Source organism: Cebus imitator, unplaced genomic scaffold (genome assembly GCF_001604975.1).
Source record: "Cebus imitator isolate Cc_AM_T3 unplaced genomic scaffold, Cebus_imitator-1.0 Scaffold200, whole genome shotgun sequence".
Taxonomy (NCBI): domain Eukaryota; kingdom Metazoa; phylum Chordata; class Mammalia; order Primates; family Cebidae; genus Cebus; species Cebus imitator.
The window spans coordinates 2,149,045-2,174,513 of NW_016107515.1; the positions used below are offsets into that span (position 1 = coordinate 2,149,045).

General features: G+C 35.5%; 1 protein-coding gene across 4 annotated transcripts in view; it reads right to left on the reverse strand.

The window, feature by feature from the left end:
• The window catches only part of RANBP17 (RAN binding protein 17), a 392,711-nt gene that overhangs the window by 290,718 nt on the left and 76,524 nt on the right, over positions 1 to 25,469 (reverse strand). For all 4 annotated transcript variants that reach the window (XR_001830698.2, XM_017547691.2, XM_017547690.2 and 1 more), the window contains 2 exons: positions 19,223 to 19,328; positions 7,623 to 7,758 (listed from right to left, as the gene is read on the reverse strand). Coding sequence is in view for 3 of the 4 variants with exons in the window: in XM_017547691.2 (XP_017403180.1) it covers positions 7,623 to 7,758; positions 19,223 to 19,328 (242 nt within the window). In the remaining variant the exon portion in view is untranslated. The remainder of the gene's footprint in view (positions 1 to 7,622; positions 7,759 to 19,222; positions 19,329 to 25,469) is intronic.

The window sequence follows — 25,469 nt, forward strand, 5'->3', positions numbered from 1 at the left end:
TTTTTTGAGATGGAGTCTTACTCTGTCTTCCAGGCTGCAGTGCAGTGGCACAATCTCAGCTCACTGCAACCTCTGCCTCCCAGGTTCAAGCAATTCTCCTGTCTCAGTCTCCCCAGTAGCTGTGACTACAGGCACCCACCACCATGCCTGGCTAATTTTTGTATTTTTAGTAGAGACAGGGTTTTACCATATTGGTCAGGCTGGTCTTGAACTCCAGATCCTCACCTCAGCCTCCCAAAATGCTGGGATTACAGGTGTGATCCACCATGCCCAACCAGCTGAATAAATTTCTAAGCAAAGCAGTGGCTTGGCTTCCCTTGAATGCTTACAGTAATAAAATGTGAGAATAAAAATGATTTAAAGACAAATGTTTAATCAAAAGGAAAGACAACTTAAAGGTTTGAAAAATTATCGGCCTGTCCATGCTGTAAAAGATGAGAAAGTGTGTTCAGGAGGGAACACAAAAGGTGTGGCTGGACTGGCAGGTGCTATTCATCAAGACAAGGAAAAAATCACCCTGAAAGCCTATCACAGATCCTTGGGGCTGTCTCCCATTCTGTCTCCCAAGCCCAGAATGAAAGCGCCCGGAAGAGAGAATGATTTCAAAGGAAGGGCTGTGGGTACTCACAGGACCTTAGCACTTGCTGCCTGGCCCTGCCTTAATACTTCACTCCCCACATTCTGCTGCAGTGCTCCTTGGCTGCCCCAGATGCAATTCCATAGGCCCAAGTGCAGCCTAGTCTACAGTGATTACCCCTTCAGAGGGCACAGATGGTAAACACTGGTGGCATATATGCAATATCATTTCCTCCACTTCACAAAATAGGGGTGTGGCCACCTCTATTTCCAAAAATAGAGCTGCCTGGAGCTTCAGGTGTACAACTTAGGCAGAAGGCTGCTGTGAGGAAAGGGCAACCACAGAACGTCCCCAATATGGCACTGCCTAGTGGAGTCATGGGGGCAAGGTCATCTCTGCGACTCCAGACTAAAAGAGCCACTGACATGTGATTCCATCCTGGAAGAGTGGCAGGCACTCAACTCCAACATATGGGAATTCTACCCTCTAGAGCCTTGGGGGCCTAATACCTACCCCAGTGTGTCCGGAAGGTAGGATATTAGGTCAAAGAAGATTATTCTGGAACCTGAAGATTTAACACTGCCTTATTAAGTTTTGGACCTGTTGAAGACCTGTCATTTCCTCCTTCATTCCTGTTTTTCCCTTGTGAAATGACAAGGTCTACCCTGTGCCTGTTTCACCATTGTATTTTAGAAATGCATGATGTTAATCTGATTTAACAGGCTCACAGCTAGAGGAGTAATTTGGTTCAGAATGAATCATCAGGGAGTCTCAACCATATCTCATTTAGGTAATATTTACATGAGACACCAGACTTCAGATTTTGGAGCTGATTCTAGAATAAACTAAGACTTTGGGGACTAAACTAGAATGGAATGGCATGTTTTCCATGTAAGAAGGACATGTATGTGGGAGTTCAGTCAGGGTGGTGGAAAAGATTTTAGAGGAAAAATTATAAGAATAGTTATAGGAAATAGTTACAAACCTTCTTGGAAGGTCATAGGTTTGACTTAGCGTCAGTAAAAGGTTTGGCTGAAGGCAGATGAATTCCCTTAAAAGCTTAGGGCATAAATACATAGTAATGTAAAGGAGTTTATCTAAATAGCTTGTTTATTCAGGTGGTCCTAAAACCAATCTTTAATCTTACATGTGGGGAACTACTAGGGGGTTCGCAAAGTTAATTACCCACTAGTGGTGTTTACTCAAGACCTTTGTCATTTAATCTGTACTAAATAAATGTGAACTTCACTGGGTGGTCAGGGCCATGGTTGCTACTTTTTACAGGACCCTTCTCGGTACTGGTGAGTGGCTTGGCCACCTAACCCACTCTTTCACTGCATATTTGCGTCTGAGTGTATTTATTCATCTGTCACTGCATCAGGGTGTGCTCCTCAGACCCAGACACACGCACTTTGTGGGGCAAGGGTGATATGCTATGGTCTGAATGTTTGTGTTCCTGACAAAATCATATGTTGAAATCTAATTCCCAGCATGATGGCATTAAGAAGGTAGGGCCTTTGGGTGACAATTAGGTCATGAGGGCAGAGCTCTCATGGGTGATATCAGTGTCTTTATAAGAGGTCTGAGTTTGTGTGCCCTTTTCACTAAGCGAACACAGAGAGATGGCACCAACTATGAAAATGAAAAAGGGCTCCCACCAGACACAAAATCTGCCAGCCTTGATCTTGAACTTCTCAGACTCTCAAACTGTGAGAAACAAATATTTGTTGTTTACGGTATTTTTTAATGGCAGCCCAGAGGACTGAGACAATGTTCACTGGCCACTGTGATTTCTTCTTCTGTGAACTGTTTATTCATGTATTTGGACCATTTCACACCTAGGTAGTTTTTCTCTTATTTATTCATAAAATTACGTAACTGAATATTGATTCTCTATATGTTACATGTATTAGGGATATGTTCCTACAGTTTTTCTTTATTACTTTGTCTATTGTATCTCCTGATTCACAGGAGTTTTTGCTTTTAATATGGGCAGAAGATATCAACTTTTGAGTTTAGAGCTTAGCCTTTTTATGTCTTCAAAATTCTTCCCTATCCCTAAATCATAATATTCTGCTTTTCACATTTAGAGTCTGTCCTCTCACCTAGTAGAAATTGATTTTTGCATAATATGAAGTCATAATCCAAATTTTCACATACAGATAACCAAAAATCCCAGAAGTATGTATTTAACTGTCTGGTCCTCATTTCATCATATGCTGCCTGAATGCATACACAAAAAATGTTATAATATTTTCCCTATTTGCCCATGTTCTCTTTAACTAAAAACTTACAGGGGAGATGGATGATCCTATTCATTTTTGTATCCCTGGCCTTAATACACAGTGGTTACTTATTAATAGTTACTGAGTAATGCACAGGAATAGACCAAAGGGAAAGAGGCAGCAACACATAGGAATCATGTCATAAAGTGAAATGAAAAGAGACAATTTCAAAGGTAGGCAAAGTCTCATCATAAGCAAGAATTCCTTTTACAAATAAAGAGAAACTAATAAAAAATTTTAAGCAGAAAAATGGCACAGGAAGAAATGTTTCTTAAAGACTGGCAAAACTTAAAGTCTGACAAAAGCACATATAATGACAATAGAAACAGGCACCTACCCTACTGGGGGAGAGAAAATAAACTGTTATAACACTTAGGAAGGCAAACTAATAATATCTAGTAAAGCTTAAGATATGTACATTCTACAGCCCAGCAATTTCTACTATTTATCTTCACAAAACTCCTACATATGCATGAGAAGGCAGATACAAGAATATTTACTGCAGTATTGTTTGTGAAAATTGAAAATCTAGAAACAATCTAACATATCAACAGAAAAAGGAACATATAATGGATATAATGGCATAGTAATATACTGTAATACTACTCAATAATTAAAATAATTAGAACTATATATGTTATCATGAATAAATCTCAAAAACAGTGATCAAAAAAAGATGAATTCCGGCTGGGTGTGGTGGCTCACAGCTGTAATCCCAGCACTTTAGGAGGCCGAGGAGAGTGGAGTACCTCAGGTCAGTTAGAAACTAGCCTGACCAACACGGTGAAACCTCATCTCTACTGAAAAAACAAAAAAATTAGCAGGCGTGGTGGCGCATGCCTGTAATCCCAGCTACTTGGGAGGGTGAGGCACGAGAATCACTTGAACCTGGGAGGCAGAGGTTGCAGTGAGCTGAGATCATGCCATTGACCTCCAGCCTGGGCAACAAGAGCAAAACTCCACCTCAAAAAAAAAAAAAAAAAAGAATTCCTACTCAAGATCCAAACTACGTAATACTTTTCTATAAAGTTAACAGTGCTGTGTTTTGCTTATAAATACATAGAAATGTGAAAAAAAAAACACAAAACCATGGATGAGAATAATACTAAATTTAGGACTGTGGTTACTTTGGGGCAAGAAGCTACAGAAATGAAATTAGAGCAGCAACAGGATTATTAATATTTAACTCAAAAATATACAGATCTGAAAAAATATATAGCAAAGCATTAAGACTTGACAAAACGGAATGACAGGCATGTGAGTGTTCGTTACATTATTGTCTTTGGTTTTCTAATGAAAAATACTCTGGTGGCCTTATGGAAAGTAGACTGGAGTGGGAAAAGCAAAATGGAAACAAAGAGGGCAACCAGAATACCTTTGAAATCCCATGGGAAATGACAAGCAGTGAGAGTGAGGCTAAAAAGAAAGGGGCAGAAGAAAGGACTCCTGAGAGATACTCCAAAAACAAAATTGGAAGGATCAGGTGACTAATTGGATGCAGGAAGTAGAAAAGGAAAATTCAATGTCGTTCTTCTTTAAAATAGGGAAAGTAGGAAGACAGAGTTTTAAAAGATAGTGAGTTCCTTTTTCGAAATAAGTTTGAAGGGGCCATTCAACATCCCAGTGGAAAGATCCAATAGAAAGGAAGCAATATACCAAAGTGGTCAGCAGCTCAGGCTCTGCAGTCAGGTTTCTTGGGTTCAAATCCAGTTTGAACCAATTAAACACATTAGTTAACCACTCTAAGCCTCAGTTTCCATGTCTACAGAAAGGGAGGATGTTAACAAAATTGCTATTTTCATAGCATTTTTGTGAGGATGAAATTATATAATGCTTTTCATGTTCTGAACAAAGTATCTGACACAGACTTATCACTCAATAAATGACTTTGGCTACTATTTACAACACTCTTTCTCAAGTATAAGACTTCTATCACATACATCACTTAGGACACTTCAGTAATTCAACCTTGGTCCTGAAGAACTATTTCTATAAATTATATTCTGTTGTGTATACAGGCTTTTATAAAATTTTCAAGATGCTTAATTTCACTCAAGTCAGCATCATTTTCTAACTCAAGAATATACCCTTTATCACCTGAAGGTATTATACATGAGCTCTAGGCCAAATTCCTAAGGAATTCTACTAAATACACACATTCAACAGCAAGTTGAAAGCATACAAACAATATGTACATGCCAGGCCCTTTCAGATAACAATAAACAAGGCAAAAATAGTCCTAATCAAAATTATAGTCTATTTATTAATAAATAATTACAAAGCAGTGTAATAAACACTAAAACAAGGAGCCAACAGGTGCTATAGAACACAGAAAAAAGAACACTCAGAATTTGAGAGTGAAAAAGGGTATCCTAAAGAATGGGATCTCTAATGAGAGTAAGTAGTTGGCAGAATAAGGCAGAGAAGTGAAAGTTGGATTAAAAAAAAAAAAAAACAGTATCTTAACCCATTTACGCCTGAGGTTGGAATTTTTTAAATTTTTGTAATCAGACCGTGGCGATGACCTTAAGCAGTAGGATATAAATAACTCCCACATGCTTAGTGTTCCGATAATGGAACACTAGGCATAATTAAGCAGGAACATTTTCTTCTAATATTTAGAATTAACAGAGAGCACAGACTGTTGAAGAACCTGAAAAAAGTCTACCACATATAAAGTATGCAGTGCAAGTATGGTGTACTGAAGTATGAAGTTGGTGACACATGCAGAAAAGACACTGGGAAGAACCTTGAAGTCATATTCTTTATGATGCAATTAAATGAGCCTGCTTAAAAGTGCTTAGCACAGTTCCTGGTAAAAAACAAGTACACACATTAACTGTTAAACATTCATTTGCTATTATCTAACACTCTCCCACTTTTTGCCACAATTTGGAATCAGACAAGACATCCACCAAGAAACATGTTCCAACCCTTTTTCCTTACTTAGTTGGTTGCTAAAAAATTGTATCTATAGTACTTATGAAATGTCTTAGAGAGTCTGTTCTTTCATTAGTAACTGGGAACATTAAAACCAACCTTGCAAGCCTACTGTAAGAAATAAAGGTAGCATTAAGAGTTCCTAGGAGACTGATGGGACACACAACCAAGGACTTCTGAAAAGGATTTCTATTCAGACAGATTGGCAGAGAAACCGAAAAGAAGGAAGATTTAGTTACGCTTTGGGGTTATGCAATAGAAATGTCTGAGAAATTCTGTCGCCTTAGGACTAACTTCCTTTAACACAAACCAACAATGTTAAAGTGACAATAAAGGACTCAATACCATTCTGATGATGTGCTTACTTTTTCCTAATGTGTGAGCTTTATCAAAAAGGAAAAACTAATCTGTAATTTGCTTTTTTCACAATTACCTTATATTAAAAGTTTTGAAACAAAATCTGAAATCCCATAGCCCTAAAACAACTAGTCTCATTTTACATATTTCGTTCCAGGTGCCTTCAAAACAATAATTAGAAGGCTTTTCTACTCCATATTATACTGTTCTGATTTAATACCTACACCAAATGGATATAGTATTAGCAATGTTTTGAGAGTACTCACTTTTGCAAAAACAAAGAAACTCTCTGGACACATTAAACAAGACAATTTATCATAATTTGATTTATAGTCAATCTTCAAGTATCACATCTGGGATTATTAAAAAGGCACCCTGTTGTATAAATTTTATAGTATGTAATTTTTGTCTGATTCTAATTTGACTTCCCGACAACCTAAAACATTTATTTCTAGCTATCCTTTTTCTTCCAAATGGTGTCACTCAGTGGCAAATGAATTTTAAGAGAATTTTATTGATATTAATTCTAAGAAATAGTATCACAATATATTTGAGAAAAAAAAGTTATCAAATGGCATCACTTCCTTAAAAAGTAAAGAATATTTTACCAGAAATAAACTAAAGGATAATCTTAAAATCAAACAAAATATTTTTTCACACTACTACACAATTATTATCACCAGAAAATCCTAAGTCAACTGAAGGTTAAGTTAAATTTCCAAAGATAAAAACAGCTAATGAGAGTATAAAAAGTTTATTTTAGAATTTTCCAATAAAAATCCTACAACGTCACAAAAACAAACTTTAAGCTCAAAAGAAAGGAGAATATCCTTAGGACTTCTTACAGAGAAGAGTTTACTCAGTGTCAGCATCTAATGCTACTAAATATCTGCTTAGGGCTCACACCCTTAACAATCTTTCATTATACTTCAAGATCAAGTCATCTTAACTTGCTGATGCTGAACACTGAATTATCATACTATGACTATTCCTAACATTAAGGTTATTTAATTGCAGTCTCTCAAGGACACATCTAATTGTCCTAGTCCTCGTTATTTAACCATGTAAAAATGCCAAGAAATTAGTGAAATATACAGGAAGACACATGAATAAGTGTCCAAAAAGCCCGGAACTACTAAAAGAGCAAATCTTACGCTTTCAGTCTTGAAACACAGTAAGGCAAAATTCATTAGTGTTTAAAATACTCTCCACTATTTAATGACTATCCATGTAAAACATATTCACTACCTCTCTGCTGCTCAATCTTTAAAGAAAATGGTAAATTAGGTATAAAACAAGCAACTTAATTTTACATTGCATTTCAATACCAATTCAACAACTGGATTGATCAATTACATGTCTTATGTAGAAATTTTCCAACTATATCATCCAGTTTATGTACATCTTTCTTCATCTCCAATAACATGTTTTAAACTCTCTAGTAGTAAAAAAAAAAAACCTACCTTTGAGGTTCTCTGAAGTTGATCACCAACATATGTTTTACGAAACTGATCCAAGAACCACAGAATTGCAAGCTCTATTTTCTCATTAGAACACCGAGGCAATCCGGTATCCATTAAAGATATAAGCTGAAATACTCTTTTCATGAAGGAAAAAAAAAAAAAAGCTTCGGTAAAAAACCTTAGAGAAACAACATTAAAACATTTACCATAAATGTAACATAATAATCGCTGTAAAAAGTGGAAAAATACAAAAGTATGTAAAGAAACTATTTTTTTAATCATCTGAAATTCCACTGCTGAGAGATATAACTTGGTCTAATTCCTTCTAGTCTTTTTTTTTTCTAAGACATACACATACATGCACATAAATGCAAAACTCTGTATGTATATACAGATATTATTTTATTTAAAACTGATAAAATAAATGCATGGTACACATAAAAAACCCCTATACATAGATATAAATTTTTAGTAAAAGAACAATATTAAATATGTAGTTTTTTATTTCACTTTTAAATTTAATCTTATATTTCAAAATAATTAAATACTTTGAGGTCATGACTCAAAGTTCAAAAAAATATCGAGAGGTATATCTATCAAAAGTTATATCCCGCCTTCCAAGAATTATAAAATTTGACCTTAAATAAACTACAAGGTGATCTTAACAAAATCAAATATTTCTAATACCAATTAAACTTATTAAGAGAAAATGATAAATTTTCTATTTATTATTATTCAAAACTATTATTATTAGAAAATTATAAATGAACTGAAGGTTATGTTCAATTCCCTAGAGAAAAGGCTTAATTCAATATAATGAAAAACTTACTGCAGAATCTCAAAAAAGAAATCCTTCAATATTATCTATTTTCATTAAAATTTTCCAGTGGATGACTGCCAAGTACCTTGCGCTAACGAAATCAATATAACATAATAATTTTTTAAGAGCCAGAAGTAGAAGTTGTTGAGGAAGCAGTACCCTTTACTTATCTGCACAAAGGTAGCACTGCCTAGCCTGTCACACCCAGTTTCTTCCATATATGCACATATCAACATATATACATGCATGATTATACATTCTCCTCCCAACCCTTCTGTACACATAGAACATACTACCCATATGGTTCTAAACTTAGCTTTTTCCATTCAACAATCTATCTTAGAGCTGTTTACACATCTGACATAAAGAGGGTCCTCATTCTCTTCTGCAGCTTCTTAACATTCCATTATATGAATACACCATAATATTTTCAAACATTCCACTACTGATGGACACAAGGGTTGTTTACAAGTTTTTTGCTGTTACAAAATTCTGCAATTAACAATCTTGCATATGTCATTTCACACATGTCCATCTATAACATCCATTTTAAAAAGTCAAGCTACTCACTCAAACAACATAAATTATTGTAATTGTGATAGCTATTACCAAAGTACACTCCATAAAAATTGAAATAACTTATACTTGTACCATCACTCCATAACAGTGTCTATATATACACAGACAAGATAATTCAGGATGACAGAAAATTAGAATTTCTGGAAAGCTGAAAAATGGCATCTCGGTATATTTTGATTTGTATATCTCTTATGTATGTGAGGTTAAAATTTTTCCATATCATTTTCTGTGACATGTTTGCTCATATCCTTTGCCTATTTTTTTCTATTTGGTAGTCTTTTTATTACTGAGTTTTACAAATTATTTATCAGAGGGTTGCCCCCTTTGCCTATAATTAAACTGTAAACAATTCTGTGTTTCATTTGTCTCTTGACTTTATGACAAGGATCCCCAGCCACTGAGCTGCAGACTGGTACCGGTCCAAGGCCTGTTAGGAACCCAGCTGCACAGCAGGATGTGAGCAATGACCAAGCAAGCATTATCACCTGAGCTCCACCTCCTGTCAGATCAGCTGTAGCACTAGATTCTCACAGGAGTGCGAACCCTATTGTGAACTGTGCATGCGAGGGATCTAGGTTGCATGATCCTTACGAGAATCTAATGCCTGATGATCTGAGGTGCAACTGAGGGGAACCAAACTAGCTCCATCTTAGGTGTAAGCCTGACTGACTCCATCTTGGCTTCTCCCCACTGCCATTTCTCCCTTGAATGCATACCTGGGCCACACTGTGCTGGGTCATGTTGTGCTTAGAAGTATAGAAACATAACCTTTGTAACAATACCCAGGTTGACAAGTCCACTTGCTATTGTGAATACCCCCTCGATTTATTATATGGAAAGTACCGAATGCCCTCCTTGCTAATGCAAACGTGGGAACTGCTTGTGTATACCCTCCTTAGTTAATTAACAATCATGGGAGCCTCCTGCCTCCTAGTTACCAGCCTCCTCCCCTATCTTGCTGATTCTGCTTCTGTAAAATTCCACTTTGCCCCCTTACCTTGAGCAACATATAAGAAGAAATCGAGCCCCGAGAGATTTTGAGTGTGAGCTGACCCTCGGTTGCTGGCAACAAAGGACTCACAATCAGATTTCAGCGTGTGGCACTTTCCTAACAACTCGCTCGGATATCACACAACAATTTCACCCTGAAACCAATCCCTGCCCTGGTCCATGAAAAAACTGTCTTCTGCTAAACTGGTCCCTGGTGCCAAAAATATTGAGGACCATTGCTTTATAACGTGTAATGCCAGGCAGAATTTTTTCGTTATTATTTTTCTCATGCAGAAAATTCAATTTTTATTTTTATGGATTTTGCATAATAGCAAGGTCTTACCTGAATCTGAGGTATTTTCATGATTCTTTCTTTTTTTGACATTTAACTCTATGATACATTGGGATTCATCTTGACTACACAGTGTGAGACAAGGATCTAACATTATTTTTTAAAGATGTCTACCCAGTTGCTTCAAAACCATTTATTTCCTGCAGAGCCTATCTTTTGTTCCAATTATGAAGTACTTATCATATATACTAGGACTCACTACACTCAGAACACTTACTGAACTTTTTACTCTTTTCTACAATCCATCATATTACATATATCTTGACCAATTATTTTTACTATATTATGAAATAATATTCCAAAGCATTGTTTTTAATGGTTGCATAAAATTAAGGCTACATCAAAATTTAATCATCTCACTTTGGATAAAAATTCACATTCCTAAGTAAAACATAACTACTTTCTCTTCCTTTAGTCTCAATGACTTCTCGAAACAAAATGTCTAGGTCACAGCATATGCAATTTAAAAAAAAAAAAAAAAGCTTGCTGTGTACTGCCAACATGCTAAGAAAAAATATTTTGACAAGCGTTTTTATAGTGATTATTTCCTATACTTATTAATAAAGCTACTTATTTAAAAGTACCCTTTGCATACCAAATATCCTCACTACTGCTAAGATTTATGGAGAACTTGCTAAAGAATTAGATTTAGGAATTAGATTACTATAACCAGGTTTTAAAGATTTTTTCCTAAAATGATGTGTGATGTGTTTATCCTCTAATTTTGAGAGGAAGGGTGAAGCTAAATTTTAAAATCTGTATACTGGTGAATTAGCAGATTATTGGAGTAAGTTTTAGTTAAATAAGTAGATCTATACATCAAACTTCATCTCTGGAGCCAAGTGATTTGTGAAGTGATTTAAATAAGATGTATCTTGCTTTTAAATTCTTTATTGCATAGGACCTCCCTTCTCCTGCTCAAGTTCTTTGTTGATTTTATGTACTTTCTCTTGTTTACTTTTATTTCCTTTTTATAGCACACATTCTCAAATTCAAAGAAGATGTGGAACAAAAAGTTTGTTGGGGTGCCTTTCCAACTTATATTAAGCTGGTGATATGTATTTGCCTAACAGACAATGATATCCCCATCAGGAGAGTAGGAAAGAGCTCCCAGGAGGATAAATGATCCATTTGTCAAAGAAGTTTTGGCAGTTGTACAGGTTCAGCTGCAAGTGTCTGAAATCCAAAATAACAATAGCTTAAATAACATAGATGTTTATTTCTCTCTCAAGCAAAAATCCAGGGTAGTTCCCTAAAGCTAGTTGGTGCTCCAAGATGTATCAGGTTCCTTCTATCCTGTTGTTACACTTGCCTCCACAAGCCCTTTGTGGTCTAGGGTAGCTTCTTCAGCTCCACTTATTAAGTCTACATATGTTACACATAACATTCAACTTATATTTACACTCATTTACATTTACATTCACAATCAACTTCCCAGAACATAATCACTTTGCCATAGCTAGCTGCAAAACAACCTAGTAAATCTAGTCTTCATTCGGAGTGGCCATTTGCCCAAGAAAACAATCAAGCACTTTATTATGGGAAGGGAAAAGAAGAAGAGATGAAAGACAATTGACAGTCTCTATCACGTGCCCCCTGAAGATGTGCTGCCACCTCTAATGAGTGCATAAGACTCATGCTTATACATACCAATGTATATATGCAGGTTAAGTATCCCTTTACTGACATGCTTCAAACCAGAAGTTTCAGATTTTTTATTTTTTTGAAATTTGGAATATTTGCATTATACTTACCACCTAAACATCCCGAATCCAAAAATCTACAATCTGAAATACTTTAATGAGCATTTCCTTTAAGCATAACCTTTGAAATTCATGTTGATGCTCAAAATGTTTCAGATTTTGAAACATTTAAAATTTCAGGTTTTTGGATTAGGGATGCTTGATGTGTATGTAATATCCGCTCCCAGTTTCAATTTAGTGTCCTACAGATATTCCTTTATATTAAATTATTTCTGGTAAAAAGCACAGAATAAAAAGTTAAATAAATAATTTTGATCCAAGTATAAGCATGCCATTTCAAACACAATGAAATGAATTTTGGTTAACCGTTTTGAATTCTCCTAGGTATCCAATTAAATAAGTATTTATTCAGTCAACAAATTTGAGGGCCTATTATGTGCCAGATTTGTGTTAGCATTCAAAATACAACAAAGTATAAGACATATACATCCCCAGTCCTCTAGAAATCTATTGTCTATCAAGAGGAAGCTAAAACAAGCAGTTAGAATAAAGAATGACAAGTGCTATAGCAAATGCTATTTCCTAATGTTCTAGGATGGAGGAAGGCAAAGCCATGGAGTGTTGCGACAAAGAGGAATGCATGGGTAGCCATCTAAAGGGGCGGGTGACTGGGCACAGTGGCTCACGCCTGTAATACTAGCACTTTGGGAGGCAGAGGCAGGTGGATTACTTGAGGTGAGCAGTTTGAGACCACCCTGGCCAACATGGTGAAACCCTGTCTCTACTAAAAATAGATAAATTAGCCAGGCGTGGTGGCAGGTGCCTGTATCCCAGGTACTCGGCTGTATAATGTTCAACATGGCTACGATGTAGTAAATGGCAGAAAATGAGGCTAATGGGACAGGCAGGAGCCAGGTCCTGAACAGCTTGATAAGCACATACCTCAAAAACAATGAAGTCATTGCATAGTTTAAGCAACGCATTGACATAATCAGATCTGTACTTTAGAAAGATTACTCTGCTGCGGGAAGTAGGGATTCCATTTAAAAACTGTACCATTTATCCAGGTGAAAAACGATAGTAGCTAAACTGGCAGAGGAGATAGGATAGGTGGACTGAGATAACTAGAAGGTGGAACTGACAGGACTTGATGGCCATATGAATGTTGGAGAGGAAAGAAGGGTAAAGTTGGGGATAACTCTCAAAATTCAGGCTTGGGAAACTGAATGTACAGTGATGAGACACATGAAGAGAGTCAGGGCTGGCTGTGGATGAAAATGATAAGTTTCCTTTGAGTCACTGAATTAGAGGTGCATGTGGGATACGTCTCAGTCAAACAGCCCATTCGGTGTCTGGAAGTCAGAAGACAAGAATTACTAAAACAAAATAGAATCACTGAGCAATGTTGAGAGCCTAGTTGAGGTTAACAACAACATATCAATTGACAAAGGCTCCCATCCACGGAAGTATGCAATTTCTTTTATTATCACTCAACAAATTAGAGAAAACCCTAAATTCCCTCAGGGTTAAGGTTTTGCTACACAGAGGAGATAAAATACAGCAGTAAACAAAACAAGGCTTATTCTTTCCCTTACTCTAGTAGAATAAACAACATCAAGAGGTAGTAAGTAATAGCAAGAAAAATAAAGTGGAATAAGGATGTTATTTTGGATACGGAGGTCACTGAAGCTCTCTATGAAAAAGACGTCTGAATACAGACCTAACTGAAGTGAGGGAGAATAGTTTGTCCTTGAACAACACAGGTTTGAACTGTGCAGGTCCACTTAAATGCACATTTTCTTCTGCCTCTGCCATCCCCGAGACACAAGGACCAACTTTGCCTTCTCAGCATTTAAGCCTACCCAATGTTTAAGAGGAGGAGGATGAAGGCCTTTATGAAGATCCACTTAATGAACAGAAAATATATTTTTCTTTCTTATGATTTTCTTAATAACATTTTCTTTTCTCTAGCTTCCTTTGTTAGAATATAGTATATAATACATTTAACATGCAAAATATGCTTTAATCAACTGTTTATGTTATCAGTAAGGTTTACAGTCAGCAGTAAGCTATGAGCAGTGAAATCTGGGGGGAGGTGAAAGTTATAGGCAGATTTTCGACTGTGTGGGAGGTTGGAGCCCTTAACTCTCACATTGTTCAAGGGTCAAATGTAGTATACAAACATCTGGAAGAAAGTATTTTTAGCAGAAGAAAGAGAAGTGCAAAGGCCCTGAAGCAAAAACATACTGGTAATACTCAAAGGACAGCAAGGAGGCCAGTGCTGAATTAAATGCGAAAGGGTAGGAAATGAGGTCAGAAGTAGCACAGGATACTCTGGGCCATCACAAGGGCCTTGAAATTTGTCTCAAGTGTGATAGGAAGCCACTGGGGGCTTATGAGTAGGAAAAGGAGAGAAATATTAACTGATCAGAAAGCAGTTGAAGTTATTTATACGATAATAGGGTTTGAAAGAGAACGAGGAAAACTCTGGGCTAGTTATTAAAGTTTTGATAATGAGGATGACCGTGAGATGAGTAGGTGAGAGCAATGAGAGACAGAGGATGGCACAACTAAGTACAATAGGTCTGAAAGAAGCAAGCACTCTACTAGCACTAGCGGATTGTATTTATGCCTAGTGTTCCATTACTGGAACGCAGAGCGTGTGGGAGTTATTTATAACCTACTGCTCAAGGTCATCGCCAAGGTCTGATTGTAAGAATTAAAAAATTACAACTGCAGTCATAAATGGGTTAAGAGGACACATGATGAATAATACAAAATCCCTGAGGAATCTCTCAAGGAGCTTTCATTTTAGTCATGATGAATGAAATGAAAATGACTATAGAGTGTCTTCATTTAATTAGAATTGTGGCCTGAGTGTAAATGTACTTATTTGCTATGTTTAAAGTAGCATGTTTCAATCATAATTATGAATCATCACAATGTTAGGAGCTTTTATGACTATCAAACTTTCCATGCCAAAATAGCAATTTTTGGCAGGAGCTTCACGATCTTCTACTTGGGTAGTGTTCTCCAAGGAGCTGGAATGCAATTATATACAACATATGTACTATAGTTCCAATTACTTGGAACATCTTCATATGAAAGTGATTTTTTATAATTTTACATAAGACATCATTCTTAATTTGGAATATCAATATTGTAAAGTGCATATTTGCTTCCAGACTGTTGTGTAAGTTCTAAAATATGCCCCAGCATTGCTTGGCCCTGCTTGCACACTAACAACCCCACTATCGCCTCTAACCTCACCCCTGGCTTCAGCCACTTGCCTTGTAGCCCCAGAAAAGACACACACAGTTTCTGCAGTTATGAATCTCCCCAGAAAACAGAGATAAACCACCATTCCAGTTCATAGCTCCAATAGGACCAATTAAAGCTCTGTCTCCCCAACAGCTCCTCAAAGACACTAGGGAACACAACTAAGAAGTGTGGAAAAGTTAAGTACCCCAGGAGTAGACACTAACCAATAAGAAATGAGACACAGAAGGAAGCCAAGATATACTGCTTGTCCTTACGCCTCCAACCGTGAGCTGTTCTGAAGTTCAAGTGGTTTCATGTGGCCTCTGGGGAAAATTCCTACAAAAGCAGGCAACCAGTTGTGTTTTCTCAGTAATACACCACCTTACATAGTTGGTTCTCATTATTCACAGTAGTTATGTTCTATAAAGTCAATGTGAACACTGAATTTGTGAATAATGAACCACTGCTCCACGATAAAATACAGAATTAGGTTCCTGAAAGCCTCTAGCGACAACATTTTGGTCAATGGATCACAATCTTGTTTCATGTGTGTTTCTGTTTAAAGAGGCTTTTTCAAATATATTGTTGATTTGTTAACACTGAACTCACAGCCTACTGTAGTATTCACAGTACTCCCACTGGTGCCCAAACAAAGCTTATCTAACCCATGTATGGGCACATGACAGTCTTCCGTACAGTGCTTAGGAACACTAAATAGCACTTTAACAATACAGCTGGGCTATTTTAAACACTGAAAGCACCAACAAAAAGCACAAAGGTATGACAGATGTGGCTCTAAACGGAATACAAAAGGGACAATTATTTGCAGTATGAGAGCTGAAACAAGAAGGCAGAGTATCACCTTGTTCAACCTCAGTTGGGAAAGTGCAACACAAAAGTCAAATGTTTTCATCCCTATGCACATGTCTGCAAATGACCACAAAAGCACCATGAGTACTGATTCTGGGGTTGGAAACAAATTTTCTCGTAGGCAAATTCACAAAAAATAGAATCCAGGAATAAGAAGGACTGACTGTATTTGTTTTCTCTCATCATCTCACTTACTTTCCCTTTCCTCTTATTCTTTCTTCTCTGAAAATGTACTCTTCTCCCTTACCTCCAGTGAAATATTAGCCCATCAACTTCACCCAAGGCTCTGTTTCCCAGGGAATGCAGGCTAAAACACAAATCTTAGTTCAGTATGTTCAGTATGTTTGCTGCTTAAATAAAAAAATTATTTTTTTGCTCATTGGCAAATATATACCTACTTTATTTCCTAATATACACTTTCTCACCAGATAGTGGCAGTATGTATTTCTCTTCTTAATGATTAAAACGTTTTAAAAAATTAAACTATAGCAAAAAGTATACTTAATTTCCACTTTATTAAGTATGTAATGCTGTCTTAAAAGAGAGTACAGAAGCAAATTTTTTGCTTGGTTGAAAATTCACTAAAGCATTTTAAGGAGGTCCCAAACACCTATTATTCATATTTTCAAGTAATTTAATTTGATATAGAAAATAATAAATCTTAGAAAAACTAAAAACATTCATGGTCCATGCAGATTCACATTTTATTGTAGAAACAGTTTAAAGGTTGAAAAGGGCATAGAACAAAATGAATCTTTTTATCCAAAGTACAACAAATTTATTTAGCACTTAGAAATATATTTGAGAATAATAATGAAGGAGAATATCACAACTAGGTATGACAATTTTAAAGACTTTAACAGGGTAAAACTATATAACAATATACTTCTAAGATCAATGGAAAAGTTTGAAAGGGCTGAAAAAAGATGTAATAATTTTGTATAAGCTATAAGTGGAACTTCAAATCAGTAGAGGGTAGGATTGGCATTCATTGGAAATTTTGGAAAAAAAAATATGAAACTAAATAAATGTCAAGATATATTAAAAATAAATATAAAAAGCTATTGATAAAACAAAAGAGAGCTGGGAGAAAATATAGGTGGATATTTTTATTAACCAGAGGTAGAAAAAAAATCTTTCTAAATATAAACAGCAGAGAAATATGAAAGAAAAAGTTCACAGATCTGAATATATAAATATTTAAAGCCAGTAAATAAGAAATTTCTGAAGTAAAAATATGGAGAAAACATTTTCAAAATAAGGAGCAAAATATTAAGATCTCTGATACATATATATATATATATATATATATATATATACTGAGCTCTTATAAATAAGTTAGAAAAGATCATCACAAAAGAAAAGCAGGTAAATAATATAATCAATATAGATATAAAAATCACAAAGATGAAACAAAAATGGCAAAGCTGGGAATGGAAAAGAATGTTCCATACCACTAGAAACCAAAGAAATATAAATGGAAACAATTCATTTGCTACCTATAAACTAGCAACAATATGAACCCTACCATCTGGCAGTCCAATGACTAAAAAATTGTAACTATCATACACTTTGGGTTCAGCACAGTGGTCCCCAACCTTTCTGGCATCAGGGACCAGTTTCCTGAAGGACAATGTTTCCATGGATAAGGTTTGAGGCGGTGTGGGGTGATGGTCTCAGGATGAAACTGTTCCACCTCGGGTCATCAGTCATCAGTTAAGTGTCTCATAAAAAACATGCAACCTAGATCTCTCACATACGCAGTTCACAACAGGGTTCAAACTCCTATGAGAATCTAATGTCCCCACTGATCTCACAGGGGGCGGATCTCAGGCGGTAATGTTTGCTTACCTACAGCTCACCTCCTGCTGCGCAGCCCAGTTCCTAAGGGACCTTGGTTCAGAGGATAAATGGTCCTTTTTCAGAAGACCATGTAGTAATGAGTATTGAAAGTCTTTAAAATCCTACATAAACTTTGACCAGCTATTCTGCATTTAGGAATAAACTCTAATACAATTATTTCAATCTACATAAAGATATAACTAAAAATAATTTAGTTATATCTAAAAGTAATTTATAATAAGAAAAAATTGAAGAACACCCTAAAATTCCAAAAACAAGAGTGTATTTAAATTGCTGTACAGCTTAGAAAATTTAATGTCCAGGTTAAATGTTTACATTGTATTTGATTTTAAAAAGTGGTGTGTGTATATGTAATATATCACTAATTGCCAGGCACTATTCTAAGCATTTAAAAAAATAAATTCCTTACAATAGCCCATAATGAGTTAAGTATGGTTATTAGCTCCATTTTGCATTGTTTTGTAATGTTTTTAAAAAGTTGGAAAACATGCAGTAAACATATACCCATACACATTAATTAAAAAGACTCAAAGAGACTTTACAAAATAATAGTACTGGTTATCTCAAGGTTAATATATGATTTTTATTTTCATTTGAATTTTTAAGTCTTCAATAAAAACATGTATTACTCTGTTATAAGGAGATTTGTTATTAAAAATAAAGTAAAAATACATGGAAAATCAACTCACTTGTATTATTTATATATAGAAATTTTCCTCAGGTTGGAACAGAAACTTGAAGGAAATAATTCAACTGCTTTTTCCTAAGGCTGTGGCCAATAGGTGACAAAGCTTGCAATGGGCAATTGACTATCTAATACTTTCTGACCAGATGTATGTCATCCAATTTTGCCACACAATTTTGCAACCTTCCCAATGCACACCAACTCTATGTGCTTTCTCAGATCCTAGGTAATAAAAAGCAACCGAAATCTTTATCACATTATTTGCACAAATATGTACAAAGTATTTTGAGTCTACTAGAGATTTGACTTCTACAAGTCACTTGACCTTTGAGCCTTGGTTTTCTCACCAGTAAAAAAGGAAATAATACCTTCCTCAAAAGCCCACATACAAAATGTCTTAGCTCATAATACTAGTTCAATAACTAAAATTTTTTAACTATTTTGTAAATTTCTGTAAATTACACGGCTCTTACTTACCGACAGGATAATTCTCCGTCCATAGCATCATGCTCATCTGTACTGGTGTATGTTAATCTTCCTCCTATAACTGTCCCAACTAAGTATACCAGCCATGCAAGACGTCCTAATACAGAATAAGAAAGAAAAAAGTTTAAGTAGTATTCATAGAAACATAGCTTATTTTGGGGGAAATTTCAAAATTAGCACAATGATTTAGTCTTCCAAACAAGTGATAAATTATTGTGAACTCAGTTCTTGATAGAAAGCAGATGGGTTTTAAGTTTATCAGGGCAGAACAGTGAAAATGGCATCGAATTTAGAGCCAAATAAAACTAATTTAAATCCTAGCTCTACTAATTTGCTATGTGATCTTGCATAAGTTACTTATCTCTTTAAGTCTTAGGGTTTTCATTTGTAAAATGGCAAAAACAGTATCTACAACAAAGACATGATTGAAAACAAATTTGAATACAAAACCCTAAACTGTCTAGGACCACATCTGTTATTCAGTCAAAATGTACTCTTATGATCCAAGGACCAGTGTCTTTTCTGAATGGTCAATGTCATGATAGTACCAATGAGATCATTTTAAATATTTCTCCGGCTTGGAGCATAATAGATAGTAATGAATTTATTCCTTCTGTATTTCTATACATGATGTATAAAAAAAATCTAAGATTTCACATTGTTTGACAGTAGAGTTAAATTCACAGCTGACAGCAGTAGAGGATTTTTAAAATCCACTGTTTTAAAACAGTGGCACAAATGGCAACATCTAGAGTCTTCATAAATCTTACTTTGGGGGCAGCTGAAATAGACTAATTCAGAAATGGAGGTATTTATTGAATGATTTTTGCTTAATGTATATTATTTTACATCTCTGGATTCATCGATCTAGGTAGTAGATACTCCAGTACTTCTGAGACCTTTATAAATAATTAACAACATAAAATTACCTTGCTAAAAACATATTTTTTGCTATTCTTAGAGAATGATTTTTCAAAGATGACTGACGTATTTCATAATACTGAAATCAACCATTTCTAACTAAGAAACCTTTTCAAGTAAAAATGTTTTTTTAAAGTTATGGAATTGAATAATGAAGAAAAGAGGCTATCTGTGCTTGTTAGAACACTCAGAAAGGATAAATAAAACGTAGAAAAAGAACACATTCTTTTTGTTTTCCCATGGATACTAGCAGTCATTATTATACTACAACTAATCAACAACTCTTTTATAATTTCTGGAGAGACACATCAACCTATTAGGGTGACAAGCTTCCCGTAAATTAGAAATTTAACCTGGCAAGTATTCACATCCTTTATTCTCTCACAAAACAACAATAAATCAGAACTGACCAGTTAAGCAGCCTTACACATTAGGAATGTGAAACAGATTGGGAGAACAAGAACGCTAATTTGATGAAGTAATCCATTAAAAAACAGACTAAAGTTTCAAGACATATAATTCATGAAAAAGGTAACAGAACAAAAAGTTCATGTAGGGAGTTGAAAGTATCCAGAAAGCTACCTTATGAATTTCAAAGTATTTTAGGATCAATATAAAAGGCTATCATATAAGGTCTACCTTGATGACCCTGCTTTCTCTGTAGGCTCTAGCAAGTGGTAGCTGCTTTATCTTCCACTTCTCATGTGTCTTGGGCCTTGAATATGGAGTAGGTGATCTTCATGTTCCTTATTTCTACTTACAGACATTTTCTCTTTCTTCATCATGAAAGCATTCATCTATCTTTACAGCTTAAATCATCAACGAAACTAACAAATATCCCTTCTTATTGCAATTATCTATTCTCCTGCAGATTATTTCCCATTTTTTGAATGTATTGGTTTTTGGCTGTCACTCTTTCCAACAATATTTATATCATAATCACTAGTGATTTTAACATCTACAAAGATGAATCTTACAACTCCAACAATCCTTTGTTCTACTGGGAATCTTCAGTCCATGAGCACATCACTTTTTGAACAGCTTCACTGAAATATAACTCACACACCAAACAAGTAACCCCCTTAAAGTACGTAATTCAATGTCTTTTAGTAAATTAACAGGGTTATGCAAGCAGCACCACAATCTAATTTTAGAACATTTTCATACTAGCTGTCATCCTTCATCCTACCCCTCTGCCCCTAACCCCCAAGCAACCACTACATTGTTAACTACAGTCACCCTACTCTATCAAACACTAGAACTTACACCTTTTATTAAACTGCATGTTTATTTATACTCATTAACCAACCTCTCTTCATCCTGCCCTCTCCGCCCCACCCACATGCCATTATCAGCTTCTCCTATCTATTACTCTACTCTTTACCTCCGTGAAATGAACTTATTATTATTATTATTATACTTTAAGTTCTGGGGTACATGTGCAGAACATGCAGGTTTGTTACACAGGTATACACATGCCATGGTGGTTTGCTGCATCCATCACCCCGTCATCTACATTAGGTATTTCTCCTAATGCTATCCCTCCCCAATTCCCCCATGCCCTGCTATCCCTCCCCTAGCTCCCCACCCCTGACAAGCCCCAGTTTGTGATGTTCCCCTCTCTATGTCCATGTGTTCTTATTGTTCAGCACCCACTTATGAGTGAGAACATGTGGCGTTTGGTTTTCTGTTCTTGTGTCAGTTGGCTGAGAATGACGGTTTCCAGCTTTATCCATGTCCCTGCAAGGGACATGAACTCATCTTTTTTATGGCTGCATAGCACTCCATGGTGTATGTGTGCCATATTTTCTTTATCCAGTCTATCATTGATGGGCATTAGGGTTGGTTCCAAGTCTTTGCTATTGTGAACAGTGCCACAATAAACATATGTGTGTGTGTATCTTTATAATGGAATGATTTATAATCCTTTGAACATATACCCAGTAATGGGATTGCTGGGTCAAATGGTATTTCTATTTCTAGATCCTTGAGGAATTACCACACTGTCTTCCACAATGGTTGAGCTAATTTACACTTCCACCAACAGTGTAAAAGTGTTCCTATTTCTCCACATCCTCTCCAGCATCTGTTGTCTCCTGATTTTTTAATGATCACCATTCTAACTGGCGTGAGATGGTATCTCAATGTGGTTTACTGTTGTTTTGTAGTAAATTCTGAAATTAAAAAAAATATGAATCTTCCAATTTCATTATTTTACAAGATTATCTTGGCTATTTTGGATCTCATGGATTTCCATATGAACTTTAGGACCAGTTTGTCAAATCCTGCGAAAAAAGTCACAGGATTTCAACATGGATTGCCCTAGATTTGGAGATCAATTTGAAGAGTATTGCCATCTTAACAATATTAAGTCTTCTGATCCATGACTATGAGAAGTCTTTCTGCTTATTTAGATCTTTAACTTCTTTCAACATGGTTACAGTGTCAGTACATAATTCTTACACTTCTTAAAATTTATGCCTATTTTATCCCTTTCAATAATATTTTAAATGGACTTCCTTTCTTCCTTACATATTCAATTGCTGATTGTTAAAAAATAGACATACCATTGATTTTATTTATTGATCCTGTATCCTGAAAGTTTGCTGATCTTTTTTACTAATTTTTGGGAATCTGCCATTTCTTCACTCTCACTTATATCCTTCACATATTCTCTACTCTATGTATCTAGCTTAAATTCTATTGTCAATCATTACAAATCTCTGCCTTGCATTTACATTTAGTTCCTCCTTTGCTATGACATACTCATCTTACAAAACCATAACTGTTTATGTCCAATACACCACTACTCTTCGCTGATATTCACACAGTTTAATATAACTGGGGAAAGATAAAACTATGCTGACCAGTCTTACCATTGATGTCACCTTCTCAGGCCTTACCAAGATATCCTACCAATTTTCAATACCTACCATGGTAGTCTGTCTTCAAATACTCATCACCGATTCCTTCCTTCCATATACGTACACGCCACCAAGAGGCAGAGTTTATTCTTCTAATCTTTGGAAATCTGGGCTGGACTGTAACTGTTCTGACCAATAAAATTTGGTGAAAGTGACACCATCCTAGTACGCTGCCTAACCTTTACAAGAAGTGGTAGATTCCTCCAGAATCTCAGAGAATGCTCACTCTGGGGAAGCCAGCCACCATTTAAGAAGACCATACACCCTGAGATCATTATACTATTGAGAGGCCTGATTTGTCATTTGGAGAGACTGAACAGAGAGAGAAATTCCCAACTAGATAGAGTATACACTCTAAGCATTCCAGCCCACACACCAGACTAGTGAGTAAAGAAGCATTCAGGCAACTCCAGCCCCAGCTGTCATCTGATTACAATGACTGCAAGACCCCTAAAGACAATCATCTGAGACTTATCAACCCCCAGAACACTGAGAGATAATAACACAACTGTTATCTGATAAGCCATCAAGTTCTGGTAATAGATAACACAATCCCGCAACATTTCATATCCTCCTTCCTTGCTTCATCAGTTTACATTTTAGCACTTCACATTTCCTAACATATTTTATGTATTGTAAACTGCATGAAAGCAGATGTTTTTGTCTGTTTTGTTCTCCACTGCATCTCCAGAGCCTAAAATAATGCTCTGTATATTGTACATTATCAATAGATATGGGTTACTGAATTAAGAAATCATTATATAGAAAATATAGCATGAAAAAGGAAAGAAAAGGTTAACATTCCCAATTTAGTAAATGCTTCAAAATGTAGACCCATTATTAATGAACGGTAATGGTAATTATATTTCTATTGCTTAAATTAAATAAAAGCAATACATGATATGATACAGCTGATCCTCATTGTTCTATAGATTCCATTATTTGTGAATTTGCCTACTTTGTAAAATTTATTTATAATCCCAAAATCAATACTCACAGTCATCTGCAGATGTGCAGAGTAGTGAAAATCTGTAGTTGTCCAGTACACATGTTTCAAGTCCAGGGCAAACAAAGTGAAACTCTGCCTTCTTGTTTCAGCTTCATAATGTAAACAAGTATGCTTTTACTGGTCTATCTACCACCACATTTTTTGTTTTTTGTTAGTGATTTCACTGTTTAAGATGACCTAAGCATAATGATGAAGTGCTATGCAGTGTTCCTAAAGAAAACAAGCTTGTTATGTGTCTTATGCAGAGAATGCATGTTAAATAAGCTTTGTTCTGGCATAAAAAGTAGTGCTGCTGGCTATGAGTTCAGTGTCAATGAATCAATACTACATATTAAATAAAGTGTCTTTCTATAAAAACATACATAAAAAAAGGTTATGTGTTGGTTGGCTGTTGAAAACGTTGTGGTCAGAGGCCCACAGGAGCAATGGTTCGGTATTTGCTAATTTATTGTTCACAGTGACTTTACATAACGTAACTACCAAACAACAACAATTAGCAGTGTTTCTCAGATTTTACAGAGGTCGCTATTAACAGACTATGCTCCAAGTGTGTGTGGGATATGAATCTGAAACATTGCAAGCATGACTTTTGGTGAATGTAAATGTAAATGTAATAACCTGTTCTATGGGAGTCACTCTTTTACTCTTTTAAAAATATCCTATTGTAAACTATTTCTCAAAATGAAAAATACTGAAATATAAATATCTTCCTTGTATATCAGTTTAGATTTTTAGATACTGGTTTCTTAAAACAAGCTTTATCATTATTAAAAATAACAGCAAAGATTTATATAGTAGTTACTCTGCACTAGGCACTGTTCTAAACATTGTATCTGTATCTACATTTATTTAACATTCCAAATCCCTATTTTAAAAGTGCAGAGCTGTGATTGAAATCTAGGGAATGAATTTCTAAAAGTTCATTCTCAAACTATTACACTTCTCAAGACTGGTGAAAGGGAATATTCCAACAATACAGTTGTCAATTAGCTAGACAGACCTTCATGATCTAACAATATCTTACAATCCAACAATCTCCTAAGGGTTTAACACATTATGAGTCCTAACCCTGAACTGTTCTCTAGCTGTCTCCTGAATCTGAACCACGGATGAGACTGCATATGTTTTGGGGATCATTACCAGGGAAACATTTCACACTTTTTTTGATTCCAAAAATGAGACACATAAAATGAATATTGGTTGATAAAGCTGAATTTAAAATAAGCAAGCTTAATTTTGGGGCTTACCAATAATGTAAACACAGAAATACCTGCCTACAAGTCCTTGACAAAACATCTACCTGAAAATAGAAAAAGACTTCACCATGCATGTAATTTGTCTATATTTCTCTATCGGAAGATAAATAATTTTTTTTTTTTTTTTT